This window comes from Lactuca virosa, chromosome 6 (assembly GCF_052849685.1).
Source record: "Lactuca virosa cultivar CGN04683 chromosome 6, Lactuca_virosa_CGN04683_v6, whole genome shotgun sequence".
NCBI lineage: Eukaryota > Viridiplantae > Streptophyta > Magnoliopsida > Asterales > Asteraceae > Lactuca > Lactuca virosa.
Genome location: NC_136431.1, coordinates 71616502 through 71636667, shown reverse-complemented (window position 1 = coordinate 71636667; position 20166 = coordinate 71616502). Strand labels below are relative to the sequence as shown.

General features: G+C 34.3%; 3 protein-coding genes across 6 annotated transcripts; all 3 read right to left on the bottom strand.

The window, feature by feature from the left end:
- Window positions 1-4769: 4769 nt before the first annotated feature.
- On the bottom strand, window positions 4770-5495 carry LOC145120633 (norbelladine synthase-like). Its single transcript, XM_079056435.1, has 2 exons — window positions 5246-5495; window positions 4770-5165 (listed from the first exon to the last, which is right to left on the bottom strand). The coding sequence occupies exons 1-2, from the start codon at window positions 5418-5420 to the stop codon at window positions 4873-4875; spliced, it is 468 nt and encodes a 155-aa protein (XP_078912561.1). The 5' UTR covers window positions 5421-5495; the 3' UTR covers window positions 4770-4872.
- Window positions 5496-12820: 7325 nt separating this feature from the next.
- LOC145120458 (norbelladine synthase-like) lies at window positions 12821-13517 on the bottom strand. The gene is made up of 2 exons (XM_079056282.1): window positions 13302-13517; window positions 12821-13194 (listed from the first exon to the last, which is right to left on the bottom strand). Exons 1-2 carry the CDS (start codon window positions 13504-13506, stop codon window positions 12902-12904), a joined length of 498 nt encoding a protein of 165 aa, XP_078912408.1. The 5' UTR covers window positions 13507-13517; the 3' UTR covers window positions 12821-12901.
- A 994-nt stretch (window positions 13518-14511) lies between these two features.
- APK3 (adenosine-5'-phosphosulfate (APS) kinase 3) lies at window positions 14512-16687 on the bottom strand. 4 transcript variants are annotated; one of them, XM_079054399.1, is made up of 8 exons: window positions 16370-16676; window positions 15957-16123; window positions 15574-15706; window positions 15350-15499; window positions 15130-15248; window positions 14945-15029; window positions 14801-14847; window positions 14512-14723 (listed from the first exon to the last, which is right to left on the bottom strand). In XM_079054399.1, exons 3-8 carry the CDS (start codon window positions 15698-15700, stop codon window positions 14625-14627), a joined length of 627 nt encoding a protein of 208 aa, XP_078910525.1. In that variant the 5' UTR covers window positions 15701-15706; window positions 15957-16123; window positions 16370-16676; the 3' UTR covers window positions 14512-14624. The 4 variants fall into 4 exon arrangements, with proteins under 4 accessions (XP_078910525.1, XP_078910524.1, XP_078910527.1 ...); XM_079054398.1 differs by having other exon boundaries at window positions 15957-16067; XM_079054401.1 differs by lacking the exon at window positions 15957-16123 and having other exon boundaries at window positions 16370-16687.
- Between the last annotated feature and the right edge of the window lie 3479 nt (window positions 16688-20166).

Sequence of the window (20166 nt, the reverse complement as noted above, 5' to 3'; positions counted from 1 at the left end):
GAATCTGGTTTGAAGGGTCGCATAGAGTTGTTGGATTTCAGAACAGCTTAAATGCCAAAATGGTCCCGTCCGCCAGTGTTTCATGTTTAGCCCCTGTCTGTACATAGTAGTTGAAAAGTATTGTTTAACACTTATAAAACAATATCGTTCATAAATCTAGACTAATAATTAGTCACAATAAATATTAGACTAAAATCTAGTGGTAATGATACTAAGTCTCGTCGAAGGAAAAGACGATTGTTAGAAGCGAAGCGCTGTCCGAATTTCGAGTCATCACTTTAACAAGTGAGTGCATAGTTACTTTCATATTACACATAGATATGAAGTATTTAATATAAATTACATGTTATGTGTGTATATTATCTGTGTTCTTGATATCTATGCTGGATGAACAAAATATACACATTTTACTTGATTTAAACTGTATATGTATTTTTATACCTATAAATATATTGGGTAAAGATGGGTAGATGATAGATGAGAGATGAAAGATGATATATATGATAAGAGGTGAAAGATGATGAGAAGCCTTGACCCAAGCGATGATCCAGTCATCTAGCAGAGTATAGATGACGACCACATACTATTCTAGACAGTCCAGTGGAACGCTAGAAGGCTCGCAACTTGTAGGTGTTGTGAACGATATGTTCACCAGATGTACTATAAAAACTCCGACAGCTATGGACTTAGTGCCTTACAAATGAACGTTGGTAGCTATGGATTTAGTGCCCTATACATGAACATTGGCAGCTATAGACTTAGTGCCTAATAGATAATATCGGAAGCTATGAACTTAGTGCATGTAAGATAAACCATGACAGCATTGGACTTCGTGCGTATTCCTTAGGACAATCCTTAGGAATAAATATTGAGGAATAGGTGATTCTTAGGGAAGATACTTAAGAATAAAGAATATAACAGGGATGGGTAATTGGGTTAATTGTTTGATGATTAAACATAATAATTATATTATTGTGGGTTGAAAACCCTATGTACACACCAGGTTTCCCAACATGACCCACTCAGTTTATTTGTATCACAGGTATCGATACGAAGCTACATTACACTGAGAGATTAACGGATATGTAGATCGTTAGTGTAAATGAATGTAATGTCTGTTTATGCTTATGTTTCTGTATTAACGATGACATCCCAAAGTTTTAATATAAACAAAATACATTTCTTCGGAAATGTTTTGATAATATCTTTATCATGGGAAAAAAATTCTGCAATATCATTCTTTAAAATGGATACTCTGATTTTTAAATAAGCATAAATAAATTTTTTAAAATGACCGTGAATTTGGGGATGTCACAACATTATTGCTCGGGCATCATTAATTGTAAACTGAGTAGCTCCTGCTCCGACATTTTGAGGTGTTGGACCTCCTTCATTGTTGACGACTCTTCTGCTCCTTGTGATCGTCATGACGTTCTATAGTCGTAGAGGCGAGTTGTTTTAATAAAGCGATATATTACTTACTATACACATACATATTTAGCACATAATTAGTAGTTAAGGCATCTTCCTATAATATTCTAATGCTAATGTCTAAAGCAACTAAGGCATCTACCCTAAAGTATTCTATCGCACAACTCACTGATCATACTTAACTTTTAAGTTTAAGTCCAGATTTTACCTAAATTCCTAGTTCGCATAAACTAATGCTCTGATACTAGCTGTGACATCTCCCATTTTAGAACCAGTTAGTACTTTTTATTTACACTTTAATAATTGAGATGCGGAAATTCCCAGTTATTTAAATCATATTGAGATAACATAAGTTATTTCCTTATATTAAATTTTGAGGATGTCATCGTTCATATAGAAACATACATTACATTGTAAATATACAAAAGGTCATGAAATACTATAACAGACTCATCTCTTATTTCACTCGACATCCTAAGTAAGCTTCAACAGCCTTACATCCGATACTTGTTATGCAAATAAAGTGAGTGGGTAAGGTTTGCGAAACCTGGTGAGATGCATAGGATTTTCAAGCCCATAATGATTTTAATGATAATAAATCATAGTATCATTCCTGCAAAACAATCATTGAAAGATAATATGGGTATATAAATCTAACATAAATGTCCTTAAGACATTCTACCCAACCCAACTGATTCTCACGAACCCTAAGTCAACGATTATCTGGAGTAATCATCCTACCTGATAATTCGTTTGAGTATATGGCTGACTACATAGCTAGGGGAGTCCATGGCCAGTGTAAGTTATATAAAGGCAAGCAATGTTCAGAGTTATTGATAAATATCTTATATACATCTGTGGGTTATAAGTCCACACTAGCAACTTAATTCACTAGACCGCCTAGAATAGTCAAGTGTTGTCATCTACTATGGTCGATGACCCAGACATACTAGCCAGTTGTCTGATCTGGACCCATCATTTGTGGTCATCCAAGAAAGATGAGGAATCCGACACTCCGCTCTGATCTGACACTCTACCCTCAGAACGTGACCTAAACAATATCATAACTTATTGGGATCTATACACCTTATACAATTCATATTGTAACTAATCCAGACTTATACTAAAGGCAAACTATGTCCAGTACAGTTCCTAGTATGCAATACTATTACAGGTATACAAGTGGCACAAAATATAAGTAAAACAATTAGCATTTAATAAATACTTTTATTAAATTATGCTCTTGAAGGTAACTACGTTCTCACCTGACAAAAGTAGGTGACTCGGGGTTAGGGCAGCACTTCGCCTTAATACTTCTCAAAGACCTAAATGTATAAAGCACTAAGTCTTAGTCTAGTTTCATAATCCTAACGACTATATATTAATAGTCTAGATTCCTCAATAATATCAATGTCTAAATCAAAATCTATCAAGTAATGAATAATCAGGTAGGATTATATCGGAGGTAGGGTCTGTTTGGTATACAGAGTATACTGTTTGGAAATCCCATTTTAAACACCTCACTAAACCAGCCTAGACATCACTCCCGTAAGTTGATTAATCAATATAATGACTTGGAATCACATATAAATTTTAATTATGGATCCATAATAACGACTATGACTATAATTAAAATTTACACTTAAAATAAATAAGCGTAGCTTGACTTACAAAGAAATCCAACGAAAACCGAGGATTACGCGGACAAAGCTTTGACCCGGGAGCTTCTATTCTCTGGATATTGGACACTGTAGGGCTTCACTAAAGTAACTGGGAACTAGGGAGTAAGAAGGGCTAAAAGGTTATGAGATAACTTTAGAGAGAGTTGGAGAAGTGGTGAAAAGACAAGGCGCGCCGCACACTCTGCTCCCTGTGCGTCGTGCTTATGGTTGGCCATGATGACGTGTCACCTTATGTGTGATGTCACGTGTCACTTTTCCATGGAGGGTCTGAGCACGCCACACCCATGGTCGGTGCGCGCGACTGCACGCGAAATTTTCCGATTTCTTAAAAAATGTATAACTTCTTCGTATGAGCTCTGTTTTTGACGAGTTTTATATCAACGTGTAGCTATTGACGAGATCTACTACTTTCATTTACACTATGTCGGCTAATTTTGAAACATGAATATGATAAGAAAGATACAATGTCTGGTTTAAGCTTATTTTGGGATTTTAGGATTTAATTCAGCTACGTACACTTGTGAATTGTGTTTCCAAGGTTTTGATTTCATCCAAGATTTATGATTTTAATTGATGGGTTTGTTTTGGCCATGATACTCATGTTTAATTTTTTGGTTTAAGCACCCGCTGCATCCATCTAAGCACTGAGTATGATTTTTTGGGCATTGAGTATGATGTCTATGATTTATGGGCACTTGGTTTAGATCTAGGCAAGAAGAGAAGCTGGTGATGGTGGTTTCGGACGAGAGAGGGGAAAGAGGGAATGGTAGGTGTGATGAGAGAGGGAAAAGAGGGAATTGCGGGGGCGGCGGTTGGGCTATTTTTTAATTTCTAAATAGTTTAAGGCTTATAACAATTAAGAAAATGAAAAAAATATTTATAGGGGCATAAAAGTAATTTCAAATGTATAGAAACCAAGATCCCTAAAAGATCTATAATTGGACCATTTCACCACAATATCACATAATTTCGACAACATACGAACCATTTTTACAATTTTTTCTATGTCAATTACCTCTATGTTAACAAAATGAATTGTTGTACACGCATTTTTGCAATTTTTTCTATGTCAATTACCTTTATGTTAACAAAATGAATTGTTGTACACGTGGATAAGCCGCTTCCATCAACCACTAGGAAGATTGTCCGTAGTGATTTTAACTTAGATGGTGCTAAGAAGTTGGGTTGCTCACACCGCCCTTAACCAATTAGAACTGCCGCTGCCCATTCTTAACTTATACGGCGTCAGCTGCTTGCCTCCTCCGCACCTCCTCAAGGCTTAAGCTTAGTCACTCTCTCTTTTCCCACACCTTTTCCCTGTGTCGCCACCTCATGCTTCGTTTTGCGGCCCAAAATCGCCGACTCATGGTTCCATTTATTTGGGTTGGATGTATTATATAGGATTAGATTGTTGTATCTTTTATTCTATTACCACGTCTCTAAGCAAAAGCTCGCTCACTGGTCATACGAAGTGTCTCACTCTCACCATATGAGTATAGAAAAATTTAATTATTTTCAATCAATCACAAACTATATATAAACATTTGATAGAACCGAATGACAAAGTTAATTATCCAAACACGATTATACCACAGCACCACTCTATGATTGTTCTTGTATCGTATGAACCGAGAATAAAACACTAATCTACTGTAATTTGCTAACAAAGTCTTTATTCAACAAATCAAAAACTTGTAGGATCACTACAAACGTACCAAAATTGATAGAAAAAGCAACGTATTCATCAACATCTCTCGCGTCAACTGGATTTCAAGAGATGCTCGTTTGCAACACTCATAATGGCGAGAAGAGGCTCATTGGTGACAAGAGAAGCATTAGCAGCAGCCTCTTCTTTAACCTCGTATTCAACCGACAATTTTACAAGACAAGACAAACCAGTGTCATCATTTGGATTCTCTTTGATCTCGATCTTGATCCTGTAAAAAGTAAATCCCATATCCAGAAATGCTCCTTCCACCACTTCACCCTCCTTAACCATGTTCTCGTTATCGATTTTCGTAAATTTCTCTTTGTAATACTTAGTGTCTGACCCTGCAAATATCACTTCATCTTATTAATAGTTTATTTATTTGCTAAAAGTGATGAACTTTTTAGATGATTGGGACGTTTACCGCGTTTTACAGTGACCTTGAGAATGGTCCCAACGCCACCGTCGCCTTCAACAACATCAATCGCCTCAAGAATTTTTCCGGCGGCCACCTTTGCTAGCTCGAGGGTGCCGTAGAGCTTCCAGGCTTTGCTTGCCGGCACCTTCACTTCTGTCTCTTCCGATAAGGTTCCAAACATTTTTATATGCTGCTTGGTGACAAATGCTCATCGGAGTTTGAATTTATACAGAGAAAATTAAGTGGAATAAATTTGTTTTGGTTTGTTTTCCAAGGATTCCTAATTGTATAAATTGTCTTTTTATGTTTTTCAAATTCATTGTGGGGCTGGCTTTCTTTTGTTTACTCTTTTTTAAGGACGTTGGAGAATATTGATCAATTTGGTGAATATTTTCACATGTGAAAAGTCTTGAAGTGATAAAAAGTGATATAATGGATAATGTGATGGATCAACTAATCGCACTATTTAGGGATGGATCCGGATGATTTGTTAAAGAGTAAATGGCAGAAATGATCTATGATCTATGTGGTTTGTTTAAAATTTTAGGTATAGTCCAACCTTTGAAGCCAAAGTTGATAGATTATGTTTTATATTTTAAAAAATTTGCAGCACCCATCCCTCCATTTAAAGAGACTATTTTGCACTTTTCATATTTGTGAAAATGACTTATAAGGATAAGTATGTTTCAAAAACATTCAAAAAATATCATCAAAGTTTGACATGTTCAAAAAATATCATCCAAGTAAGGGCTTTGTACAAAAAAAAAACCATTGAAATTTATGTTTTGTTCAAATATCACCAAGTGGTAACCTGTTCTTGTAGGTTAATTGTTGACTCGGCTTAATAATTGCTCATTTGGCTTAATAAGTGAGAGTAATGTTGTGAGGAGAGCTTTGAGTTTTAAAATATTGACGGGTAGGGAGAAGGAGTGGATGCCGGCAAGGAGTACACTCTCACAGAACCGCTCTTTACCATTTCTTGGTCTCCTCACAAAAATGTTGACAGATCATGAAGTAGACATGCTGTACTTTTGTGTTCTTTCTTTAAATTTTGATAGTCATAGACACGTTGCTTTAAAGCTTTTGTAGTACTCCTTAAAAACGGATGAACAAATGCACTCTCAAATATGGGAAGCCAGTATAATAATATTCTTTCTCTTTTCTCGATGATAAAATGAGTTGTTGAATGTGGGAAGCCAATATAATAATCTTCTTTCTCTTTTCTCGATGATAACAAAGTAACTGCTATACACTTCATGCCAGTCCCAGAGGATGGACGATAGGGATGACCGTTCAGGGCCCATCTTTTAAAGGGGCCCAAAAATTTTATGGACATTATTAATTATATGTTAGACAAGATCGCTCTTGAAGATTTCTGTAATACCCGATTCAAGGTACTTTTCATTTTTGACCATTGGTGTGTAAATAGTTTGCAAATTTGGTACCTAGGGGCATTGTTGCCATTTTCAGAAAAAATAGGAGTACGCTGGGCGTGCTTTTCGTACGCACCCAGGGGACAAACCCTAAATTTTACGGTTTTGACCACCATACTTATTGTCTGTCAGATATTGTTTCTATGTGTTTACAGGTTTAGGTAGCAAACCATAGAGTGTGTGGGCTTAGAAGCATTAAGGATATTGGACTGGACTTTTTTTTTTATGTTTCATCATTGTTGCTTTAATTATGGTTAGGATATGAATTGGTAACACCCATTGATGTTTTTGGGAATACTTATAAATATTTTTGAAACTCTGGTTTTTGTGATGACATGTAAACTCTGATATTTCTTGGAATTTAAATGTTTAATGTTTATGAAAAATATGCATTGTTACAAGAGACATGTAAGGCGTACCATATCCGGTTTCCAAGAAAGTTTGTGTAACATACACGTTTTGAGATCGTGTTTTATATAAATAATATTATGAAATATTATGTGATATTGAGTACTGAGTTCTAACAGATAGTTTTTACTAGAAATAAGGTAAAACTATGTTTAGAATCACTCATAAATTATTGGAAGTCTTATGAGATTCCAATTAAAAGCTAAATAGTGAAATTTAGCGAAAATATAAAACTTGAAATAAGTAAAATTTTATTGTTGAAAGTTGTAGATAATCTCGTTAGAAACACGTAGGCGAAAACCTCGTCGAAATCCGAGTTATAACGAAGAAGTTATGACCAATCGAAGATCCGCGATAAAACCGACACGGTGCCGAATGACGTAAAAAGTGAGTTTTTGATAAACTATTTTTTAGCCTTAGTGATCTAAATGAAATTCATAGTATTCGTTCAACCGAGAAGTTCGATAAAAAGAACGCCAAAATCTGACTTCGTATGAGGAAGTTATGATTTTTACAAGTTTCAGCTTAGCAGTAGACAGCTAAAAACTCGAATTTTCGATCGAGTGATTTTTAGCCGACACAACCTAAACGAGAATCGAAGGTCTCGTCATTAGTAGTACAACGGTAAAAAGTCTGACGAAAACGGACGTCAGATGAAGAAGTTATGAATTTTTAACGGATTTACCAGTCCCGGTCTGTTAAAAATAATAATATAAAAATAAAGTCAAAATTTTCCGACGAAGTCTAAACGAAAGTTGTAGAGCATAATTTTCTCTACGCGTGCATATAAAGAACGTCAAAAACGGAGTGCGTATGAGAAAGTTATGGATTTTACAAGATTGGGCACATTTTTCGAGAAATTCCGCATGAATAGTGATTGCCACGTCACCCTCGCTCGGAGTTGGCCACGTGTCCGAAGCTGCTGCGTGGCATGTCTGAGAAGCGACGCGTGTCGCACAGGTGTCCGAAGAAGCACGTGATCCTCGCATGCCACACGTGATCCTCGCATGCAACACGTGATCCGACCCTCGTGTCCTCCTCCCATTGGACCGAAGCAGCCGACCCAATCCGAAGCAGCCAGCTCTCCGGCCGAAGCTTCGCCCTGCTGTCGTGTGTTCTGAGCCTCGCACACATGCGCTCCTCTCCTCGCTTCGGATCCGAGGCTCGCACCTATATAAAGGGTGCGAGACCTCCTGGTTACATGTTTGAATTTTGGTCTTTTTCACCCCTTTCCAACATTTTCTTGCATTCCGACTTCCCCCGAAGCCCCGGTACTTATTCCAAAGCCCGAAACGCGGCCTGAGATTTCTGAGAAGCCCGAAAAATTTATCTTTTCGGTTTCAAAGCTCTACCTTCGCAGAGCCCGGTTTTCAAGAAAACTCCCGGTTTTCAACGAAGAAAGTCATATTTAAAGCCGAAGTGATGCCCAAATTACTATTTTGACCCCCGGTTATTTCTCGGTGAGTTTAATATATAGGAACAATTGTATGTTATGTGTTATATGTGCTATGTGTTTTTCCATGTTATCATCTCGAGTTGTTGTATCTGTTATTTTATAGCAAGGCTGTACCTCTGACTTGAAGTGTATGACATAAGCATCACTTGGGTATTGGTATGAACCGTTGACCATGAAGTGTATGACATAGGCATCACTTTGGCTTCGGTAGTATGCTAAGATAAGGATGAAAGCTTAAATATTCTAGCAAAATGATATTCTTGAGTATTTACTGTGCCATTTGTGCTGAAACTTTATTGATTTTATATCAAGTATGGAATTTGTTATGTCTCATTGATTAATATGGAAAGCTTTTCGCATTATACCTTTGTTGTTCCTTGTTCCTCTTTGCTTCTGGCATATTACAGTATATATATGGCATAACGTTATATTGTATCTATTATTGAACTCACTAAGCGTTATCGTTTACCCCTCTCAATGTTTAACTAATTCGCAGGAGATAAGCACCCAGTATAGTGATATACTGGTAGCAGATTTTTTTGAATAGTTTGAAACTACTGTATTGATAGAAGATTTTCGAATAGTTTGAAACTATTGTATTTTGCACTCCCATATGTATAAATCTATAGAATCCTGGGAAGTTATGTAATATATAACACTATGAGATAGTGGGTTTGTATCCAGTAGTTTGTAACAGTTTTATCAATATAAAATATTGTTTTATGAATATGCATGTAGCATGTTTCGGAATAACAATTGTCAAATATGAAAATTTGGGTCTTTCATAAATATGAAAGTATAGAAAGGGGTTCTTTCAGTTTGTCCAGACTATCTCGTGCAACTCATGCTGAGTGTGGATGTGTGGATGCGTGGTCATGAAAAATGGGCAAGGCTGTGTTTCCCCAAGGTTCGTTATAATATAATGACCTCTAATAGTATGAAGCCCATTAATAAATTATCAAAAAATAAAAATAAACTATCAATAACAATGCCCATTGGTTTTTTCCATTACAAGATGCAACAATGGTATTTTAACATCATAATGTCGGAGGTAAATATTTAAGCATATACATATATAAGTATAATTTACAATTAAAGATGAAATCTACTATTTTCCTTTATAGTGGAACTTCAAAAGCTAATTACCCTTTCATTGAGGATGTGATTGAATGGAGGATGCTTCTTTCAATGTAAACTAAGAACTTGCATTCCTCACTTTTAAGACACATTTGGATGGATTAAACTTTATTTAAACCCAATGCAATGTCAAGAATATTTCTTCTATGTCCACAATGAAGGCTTCCTCACGTCTACTTTTTCCTTTTCGTCAACATACACTTCAAGATTCCTTCTTGTTTGATCCTTAAATCATGATCCACCAAACACTAGTATGATGTCACAAAAGTTTTTGGTGAATGACATCTTTATGTTGAAAATTCTTCCTTATTTTTTGAATAAAAAGTTATCTTTTCTTTGTATATGTTTTCATTTGGATATGGTGGTGGCCTATACATGCATCCAGTAAGACTTCCACTTGAACCTTCTATTGAATCTACTTTTTAGATATCTATAGAAAGGGGTAACAATCCTTTTGGAACTCTACTGAAATCATTATAGCCGATGCACATCCTCCACAACCTATAGAAAGGGGTAACAATCCTTTTGGAACTCTACTGAACTCTACTGAACTCTACTGACTTAACCATCTTATTTACCTTAATGTTTATTGTTTTGTACTTACACTTGCTTCTTTTCCTAGTAGGTATGATCAGGGCATTGATGTTAAACTTGTGATATGATATATCTTTCACTATCCCAATCATGTATGCATGTCGATAAAGGAATACATCATAGTTACTATGTAAGAGTGTCAAAAGCTCCCTTTTTATGTTATATAGGAGAGATTCTCTTATCCTAGTACATGAAGTCATTATTGAGGACCGTTAGCCCCTTTGAATGCTTATATTCTTCCGTTTATCTCCTTATATGTAGGGATAAGCTTTGGCTGCACCGTTGCAAACGTAGTGATGTGTAAATGATTGTCGATGTACATTCTTCTTAGAGAACTTCATGAACTTGTTAATGGTTCTTCTTCTCAGTTCATCTTATTTGTTCACTTGTAGATTATTGTTTTTAAGGTGCATCTTTAATGGTCAATGACAATAAGGTGATGGTGGTGACCAACTATTGTAGATTAAGTTTTGGAAGAATTGACAGAGATTTGAGATGATCTCATTTATTAGTTGATTAACAAAGTACATTAGAAATATCTAATATATACATTAAATAAAATTAGGTGGGAACAAACTAACTAACTAACATAATATATAACAAGTAACTAACTAACATAACTTATGGTTGAAGTTTATGGAAGTATTTTTTAGCTAAACAACTTTTTATGTTTATTTGTCTTTAATCATGAGTTTAGATGAATGAATATTTAATTAATTGGCTAATTTCTTTGTTAAGTAATAGATCTTCAAATTAGCAAGCAACAAATGGTTTATGTCTTTGTTTTCATTTTACTTAAATCATGAAAGTATTTCCTCCATAATGGTAATGAAAGCATATTGATTTCCTTTTGGACTTGGTGGTTCTTAAATCTTAATGCTAGTTGATTTTCATCAATTATATGTTTCATTGATGTATGACTTTAACTAAAAAAAATATGTTATGAGCTTCTCTAGCCATTGTGCCAATAAGAAAAGCCTAGGTTACTTAGTTTTTAAGTCACTATAACCAAGTTAAATTAAATCACAAATATTGCACAATAACATCTAATGTACAATTATACCAATGCCAACTATCTCTCTCCTATTAATTTGAATCAAACTCTTTTCTGATTTACTTGCAATTTCCAAGTTTTAGTATAACTTGGTTTCTTTAAAACAACCAAAAGACTAAAATCCTCATTTTTATTTTTATTTTTATTTTCATTTCACGAGTGTTTTTACAAAGAGAAATCATAGAGTCGTAAATTGAACCAATCTTCGTGGATTTGATCCCCTTACCATTATAGACTATCTACCGTGCAAATTTTAGGGTTATTTATTTGTTGGCCTCGACAACCACCGGTCCGGAATTTTTATGGTGATTGCATGTTAAAGGCTTCTTAGAAGAATTAAAAGTTTTAGTAGAGCATATATGGCAATAGCATCAGTGTTCATATCAGGGGATATGTTGATACATGTTCGTATTTTTCTTGGAGAATTAAATAATAAGTAGTGGCAATACTTGTCAATGGTTTCATCATGAAAAAATTTCCTTGAATGATTTTATAGGAATTAAGAGTTGAATTAAACACGAGTCTTCAAAATACTTGTGGATTCCCACTACAACACCACATGAACATGAAGGAATACCTTAAACCATGTGTAATTCGGCCCAATTTCGAGTTAGTTTGGTGAAATACTAATAAAAATAAAAATAAATCCTATCCTTGAGATAGATTATACCATTTTTGTTGTATTTGATAAATTAAAGCACAGTCAAATTGTTTGTATCTCTAATTTGACAGTGTTCAAATTTCATGTGTGATTTGAAGGAAAAGAACACTATTAGTGATTATCTTAGTTAGAGAGTTCAAGATCCATCTTATCATTATTGGATTATTTTGTTACCAATTAGAATAAGAGGAAGACATGAATATGACAGAATGATTGTGCCAGGAACGAATCCGAGCTTGTTTTTAGCAGATATAGAAATCATCATTGATTGTTTCCACGAAGTAAATCTGACGTCATTAAAGACATTAGAAACAAAGACAAAGCTTGGATTATCATAACATACAATGAAATAGAACCCTAAATATTGAGAGTTGTGGAATCGTTTGAACCAGACTCGGGCATGATGAGGATTACGTGGCATGATGAGGATTACGTGAAGAAGATGAATGAAATGGGACAAAGAACAGATCAACCATACACTGATACCATGTTATTAATCTTTGGAAGAGATGAGAGAGATTTAAGAGGATTCAATTTATTGGAGGTCCTAATCCACTTGGTAGAGATAGAAGCGGCTTAGATTGGAAGTTTGGGGTCTATACGTAGGCGTTATTAACTAGTTTGATGAATTTAACTTTTAACTATTTACTAGCCGTTAAAAAAATATAATAATAATAAACAAACTTAATAACCAACATAATATATGCCAAATTACTAAAATACCCTTGTTCTCTTTGTTTGGGTCTTATTATTATGTTATTTCTAGCGGGCGATTGGGTGGCATTTTCTAACAAAGCTTTCTTCCTCAATTCAAAATCTCATACGATCGATTCACTAATTTACATAAGAAAAGCAAATTGTATTTATTCTTAATAATCACATTAATCATAAAACCACAAGAACAAACGTTTTTTTTGCTTCAATTAGATTTCAAGAGATGCTCACTTCCAACGCTCAAAAGGGCAAGGAGAGGCGCATTGGTGACAAGAGAAGCATTAGCAGCAGCCTCTTCTTTAACCTCATATTCAAGCGTTAACTTCACCACACACGATGAACCAGTGTCGTCATTTGGATTCTCCTTGATCTCGATCCTGATCCTATAAAGAATAAATCCGATATCAAGAAATCCTCCCTCCACTATTTCAGTCTCCTTCACCTTGTTCTCGTTATCCACTTTCGTAAACTTCTCTTTGTAATACTTAAACCCTAACCCTGCAGTTCAGATCGTATTATTAATGAATCATGATTTCGTTTACTGCAATTAGCTGTTGTTTGTTATTTGTTAAGAATGATCGGCGTTTTAGACGATGATCACTTACCGGGAAGTAAAGTGAGCTTGAGAATGGTACCGGCGCCACCGTCGCCTTCTTCAACATCAACCGCCTCGAGCATTTTTCCGGCGGCGGCCTTTGCGAGCTCGAGGGTGCCGTAGAGCGCCCAGGCTTTGCTCGCCGGAACCTTCACTTCTGCTTCTTCGGATAATGTTCCGAACATTTTTGTTATTGGTTGATGTAAAGTGTTCATCGGAGGTTGAATTTATACGACAAATGGAATAAATTAAATTTGATTTATCTTTCGTTTTATAAAGATTCCTAATTGTTTTATTTTGTTTTTTTCTCTTTAATTATTTATTTATTTATCGAAGCTGGCTGGCTGGCTTTTCTTTATTTTTTTCTTATTTTATTTTTGTTTTCAACGTCATTAGAACAAGTCATAAATTCCCATCGGTATTATCGTATTAAAGGTCGTTCGGTTTTTATTATATAAAAACGATGGATACTTGTGAATAGAATAAGTTGGATCGAATTGGAATATCTGATGACTGCTGAAGAAGATTAATTAAGTTTTAATTTATTTCACTAGACCTTTTAAATAAAATTTTCAACATAATTCTAGAAAACAAGGTTTATTTTCGCAAAATATAACTTGTGCCATATAGTTATACAGCATACAATGTTTGTATACATACAATTACAAGTCATAGCATTTAAATGTCAAATACAAACACAAACACATTATGTGGATAGGTTCAGATCATTGATCCATTAACATGTAACTTTGCATATTCCTGTGTCCAATTTAACTATTTAGTTCAGATAATCACATTTTTTTTTAACAAAATCAAATCATTATTTTGAATTTTGGATTGATTGTGGTTTATAAAATAAGAACCAAATATCCAAAATAACACAAGTAACATTTAGTTATTTATTTTTAATATATAACTTGATTCATTTATTAATTTATTAAATTGTCTTTTAAATAGATTAGAATGTCTCACTCTATATAAAAACCTTAATAAATCATTTATTTAAGTTGACTGTTAATTTATTAAATTGTCTTTTTAATAGTGTTTTGGAGTTGGGACCTAGTTGACTCGGAATGAGTTTTCTATACCTTTTATTTGTATCACTAATCTACACACAAAAGCACAAGATGACATGGTTTATACTTTATACAATTGGTATAAATGATTCAAATACTAATGACATCACACGCTATAACATATCGAATATGCAATTAGACAACTTTTAGTCAACCTAAAGTTTTCATTTCTACAAGATTAAAGGTTCACATATTTAACTTCAAAATATTCATCCGAAAATCAACAGGTCAAACAAGTCAAAGTTGATCACCCATTTTCAAGCATGAAGAAACCCGTTTTCATCCAAGTAAGAAACTACTTGCCCAGCCATATCACATGGTGTAGGACAAACTCCATCTTTTTCTTCAATCATAATCTACAAAAAAAAAAAAAAAACATCCAATTTTACACAACGTACACGAAAATGACAGAAAACGACCTTGCAAAATGTACCTCACAATTCAAAGGTGGTTCATAAGGATCATCAATCCCAGTAAAGCCTGCAATTTGTCAAGATTACATGAATGAGAGAGAACTCATAATACAAAATTAGCAATTTATTTTACAAGAATTAATAATTTTAAATAAAAATGGCACCTTTAATCTTCCCAGCTCTTGCAAGCTTGTAAAGACCTTTAGGATCTCTTCTTTCACACACTTCAAGAGGCATGTTCATGAACACCTGCATTTGTATATATATAGATAAATTTAAAATTTAGCTTTTTTTTTTTTTATATAAACACAGACTCATTTTATATAAAAACACAGAAAAGAAGAATTGCCTCGATAAAATTTGCATCTGTCAACATTGCACGACATGCATCGCGATCCTTTCTGTAAGGAGATATCAGACTGGCTATACAGATTAATCCAGCATCTGCAAATAGCTTAGCTACTTCTCCTAAATATGATTAAAAAATCAACAACTTTAATAAAGAATTAACCAAATCTTTTTGTATAAAACTAATAGTTTATTGTAGATTAAGTTTAGTAAATGCATACCAACACGACGAATGTTTTCAGTTCTATCTTCGGGTGAGAATCCAAGGTTTTTGTTTAATCCATGTCTAACATTATCACCATCAAGAACATAGGAAAGTTTTCCTCTGGAGTGTAGTTCTCTGTTTAATGAGCATGCAAGTGTACTTTTACCTACAAAATAGTGAAAAACAATGATGAAAATGTGAATTAAATGGAATAGGAAAGTTGGGTGTTTGAGCACATACCTGATCCACTGAGACCTGTGATCCATACAACACATCCCTGTTGGTTGATTAGGTTTTGTCTTTCGGTTTTCCCAACTGTGCTTTCATGCCAGAAAATGTTTGTTGGATTGCCCATCACAGACATCATAGATCCCTAAATCCAAGAAAACCTTGTAAAGTTTACTAATTAAGTGTTATTGATTTAAAACCAATAGAGATTAAGAAGTAAGTATAGGTTAATGTAGCTGTTCTAAACTACAGAAACAGAAATGGAACTTGATACTTGATACTTTATACTTGAGCTATTAGCTATAGTTATAAGCTGATCACAAATTAAATCGCTATATGATAAGTAACTCGATGTATCAGATGCATCAGAAAAAGAGGATCGGTAAGATTCACACCTAAAGTTATTCGAGTTGATGCAAGTTTTCTTTTTACTGATAGTTACAGTCTTTGAAGAATCAAAGGTGATTTTGTGATTGACAATTTATTCCTCCTTTGATAACCAGATTCTGAAACCTCCAACCGGAATAAAAGCAATTATGCACTAATAAACCATTTGATCAAGCTGTCATGCAATTTTCTCACACATATCATTTCCAGTTTGCTATATATCCTTCCGTTAATTCCGAAAAATATACATAAAAACATAACTACAGAGTTTCAGCAACAACTCATACCGAGATCAGTAAATCGCTAACACCTCATCTCCAGTTAAATGTCGAAATGCGAATAAAATTGTAAGTAACAACAAGAACAGTAACATAAAAGTAATTCACTCCTAGGAAAAAGAGAAATGGTTGAAGAAAAATACCTTGGGGTTGAAGGAGACGGAATGAGGTGATTCTGAAGAATCGAAGTCGTTGAATGCGAAGATGATGATTTAATTTGCGGAGGTTTTAATGCAATTGATGAATGAATATGGACGTTTTTGCAGGTATTATTATGAGTTGGTTGTGAGTGCGGTGGAATTTGGAATCCAAGCAAGACTTATAACCATTTTAGGGGAAAATAGGATCTCTTAAATTTCATGACCAAACCTCTCTCTCACTCTCTTTCTCTATCCTACGCGTATGCCATTTGCCTTGGTTTTTGCAACTCCCGCTCTAAAATGCGCGCTCGGTTCCGTGATTTCCGCCTCTGGGCTTAGGCCTTAGAGAGACAAGACCCTACCAAAAAAAACGGGCCTATAGTGTCGGTGGCTTATATATCTGCAGGCCAAAATCCAAATTCCATATAAATTAGTATTCAGGATCTAAAAAGTTTCAAATTAATTGAAATTTAATGGATTTTGAACTAGATATTTGGTAACTTTGGTTGAAATAATTGAGATGGACTAGTAAATTTGTAAATATAAGAATAAGAATATACTATTAATTTCAATGGTGAATTCATGATTGGAAGGGATGTCGAATCTAATTGACCTAACAAAACAAATGGATCAAAATAGTTTTTTTTTTCAAGTCGGGTTGTTAATAATAACATCTAAGGCTAATATAATATTAAGTTTAATAACAAACTACAAACAAAATTTAAAAACTAGTAGTTGATGTCTTAAAATTAAATTTAAAGCAAATAACAAAGTATATTGATATACAAATATTAAAAAGGGAAATCTCCATTTTAGTCCTATTATTTTGTCCGCATTTACGAAAAAGTCCTAAACTATTAAATGTTAACGGAAAAGCATGAAATACCGGATAAACCGGCGAATTGACCCAATTTACCCGGTTACCACTCTTGCAACCGGTGACAAACCGATGTGGCATTATTTTGCTTACATGGAAGCTGACTCGACCATACCTCTCTCTCTTACTTTATTTACCTCAGTCTCTTACGTTATTTAAGAGTCCACAAACCCTAAATCGACCAAATTGCAAGTTTTGAATATGGCCTCCTCCTCCTCCGTCTCCAACAGTAGTGCATATAGGTCAGCCAGGCAAGTTCAAAGAAGGTGCGATTGTGATGAACCAGTTGGCAGGTGGACTTCATGGAAACCGGAGAACCCTGGAAGGAGATTCCTTGGTTGCCCCAATTACAAGATGAGTGTCTTCGAATCTTTGAATGTGAGGTTTTTATCTTCATGGAAACCGAAGAACCCCTATATTAGTTAAATGTGAGGTTTTTATCTTCAAACCTTTGAAATTTCCCTTAAACACCATAGTAGTTACACTGTGCAAAATGTCGTCCAATGCAGGATATGGAGAAGGATTGCAAATTCTTTGAATGGATAGATCCTCCATTACCAAACAACTGGTACAAACAGATGATCTATGATTTTCACAACCATGGAATTCATGGAGTCAATGATGAAGAATTTGAAGACTTTATGGATGAAGATGTGGAAGAAGTAGTGCAAGTGATATTGTCGTATTTATACATACTTTTGGGCAATATTTGAATACATTATATATATTTTTGGTTATTTGCATGGAATAATGGTACTTATAACGCTAAATTATATTTTGCAGTAAAAAAGAAGGCATTTTGAAGAAAAGGGACTAAAAGCGTTAAAGAATGGAACTTTGGAGGTTAAAGGCTTGAAAGATAAGAAATTCAGAAAAATACGTACTCATGAGGTTAGTATTAAACGATTCAAGGCGTGAGTTAGGCCTTCTAGAAGAAAAACATCGCGGATCAGGAATTCGTGTTGAATACGGATATCTACTGGATTCACGAGGTGAGCCTTAAAAGCTCACGACGTGAATCAGGCAAAATCCAAAAACTATATATATCCTTGATCCCTACGACTTTGGGAGGTTAGCTGACTTGGAGAAATTCCAGAAGTCGAAAATCACAGAAAAAGAAGGCCTGGGAATTGTTCTTAACACCAAGGAGGAAGAAGAAGTCATAATTCGATATTAGTTTGGTACTCTTAATATGTTTTTTACTATGGATTGTTTGTGTTTATTTGTTAGAATGTCCAGCTAAATCTAGCTGCTTCTGTTAGCTAGATGAAGCTGGAACTCATGGTTTTATTTTATCAATCTAGACTTTGCTTGTTGGTTATGTCTAGTGTTTGATCGGTATACCTAGCATGCTTGATTTGATAATTAGATTGCTTAAACTTCTCATTCTATGTAGTTAGTGACCATTATTCTGCATGAATTTGAACAGCTAGTAATTTAATGAACAATAGATTGTTAGAGCTAAGATCGAACCAATCTTAGTTAAGGAATTGAATTATTAAATTAGTATGTGCTAGAGAACTCATATTATGACCATAATTTGTGTTTGTCAACCCAATCTTACATAGCTCCAATATTATTCAATAATTGATTATGTGTTAAATTATGTGTGACCATACATAGATCTACATGAATTAATTGATATTAGTAAATTTAGAACTGAATTGCTAATAATGTTTTAATTGGTAACCAACGGGAGTAGTCATAATTAATTTATAAACCATTGAGGGAGAGTGGATTCGAACTAACAGAGATGTTTTGTTTATTGATTGAATTGTGTTAAGAAATTAAGTTCATCTAAACTTGCAAAATTAGATAAAACTCACTACTTTGCTAGGAAATTAGGTTAATTTAATAGTAGGTAAATTAATTAGTTAAAACCTTTCACTGTGATCGACACCCGACTTACCTAAATTATTCTATAATTTGACTAGGTACACTGCCTAGGTGCAATTAAGTTAGTTAAGTTAGTTAGGTTATAAATTTAAAATTAGGTGTAGCTATTTGCACGCATCAGCAACAGATTCATCTGCAAGTGGAAGGTGGAATGGTTGTTAAGGGATGGAAGATTTGGTGTTTGGTTGGTTTGATTGCAATTATTTGGGTTATGGTTATGTAATTTTAGGATGTTTACTTATGTTTCTATGTAATGTTAGGATTCCCTGTTTCTTTTGGAATGTAATGGTATGAATTGTGAAAAAATTGATCTTCTAATGTAATGGTATCTGAGTATGAAATGCATATTTGGGTTATGGTTGTAATTTTAGGATGTTTAATTATGTTTCTATGTAATGTTAGGATTCCCTGTTTCTTATGGAATGTACATACAAAATAACTATAGGAAACTGCATTACAAACAATACAAAAGTACATACCAAATAACTATAGGAAACTGCATTACAAAATATATTTCAAATAACATTATAAACCATACCAAACTACATACCAAAGTATGTCATAGTGTTTGACTTTCCAAGAAATTTACAAAAAGGGAAATTTTTACCCAAAGAGTTATATAAATCCAACACAATGACTTAATTACAAAAAAGGGCTACCATATCACAATCATTTGCCCTATTCTAAATTAAGTGCTTTGCTTTCACTCATCCCAAATTTGCTCACCACCTACTTCTTCAACTTCAACTCAGTTATCCTCTCTGATGGCTTCCTCCTCCTGATTTGTTGGGTGTTCCTCATCCTGCTTTCTTGGGTGTTCCTTCTCATGATTTCTTGGGTATCCTCATCATTCTGAGTCTCTTCTTGAACATTGACCTCTTCTTCAGTCACTGGTACTTTTTGAGTCTCTTCTTGAACATTGGTTTCCTGAATAAAAAAACAAATAATTTTAAAAATTGGCTTTGATTTGTAATGCCCTTAAAAATAAACACTCACCACATTTAAAGATCCAAACTCCTTCAATTGA

Bases quoted from the DNA above. Each gene is read 5' to 3' on its own strand.
- LOC145120458 (XM_079056282.1), bottom strand. From the start codon at position 13,506: ATGAACACTTTACATCAACCAATAACAAAAATGTTCGGAACATTATCC. The intron at 13,195-13,301 runs GTAAGTGATCAT...TCTGAACTGCAG, and splicing joins CAAGCTCACTTTACTTCCCG to GGTTAGGGTTTAAGTATTAC.
- LOC145120633 (XM_079056435.1), bottom strand. From the start codon at position 5,420: ATGTTTGGAACCTTATCGGAAGAGACAGAAGTGAAGGTGCCGGCAAGC. The intron at 5,166-5,245 runs GTAAACGTCCCA...TGATATTTGCAG, and splicing joins CAAGGTCACTGTAAAACGCG to GGTCAGACACTAAGTATTAC.
- APK3 (XM_079054401.1), bottom strand. From the start codon at position 15,700: ATGATGTCTGTGATGGGCAATCCAACAAACATTTTCTGGCATGAAAGC. The intron at 15,249-15,349 runs GTATGCATTTAC...AATCATATTTAG, and splicing joins TGAAAACATTCGTCGTGTTG to GAGAAGTAGCTAAGCTATTT. The intron at 14,724-14,800 runs GTACATTTTGCA...TTTTTTTTGTAG, and splicing joins AACCACCTTTGAATTGTGAG to ATTATGATTGAAGAAAAAGA.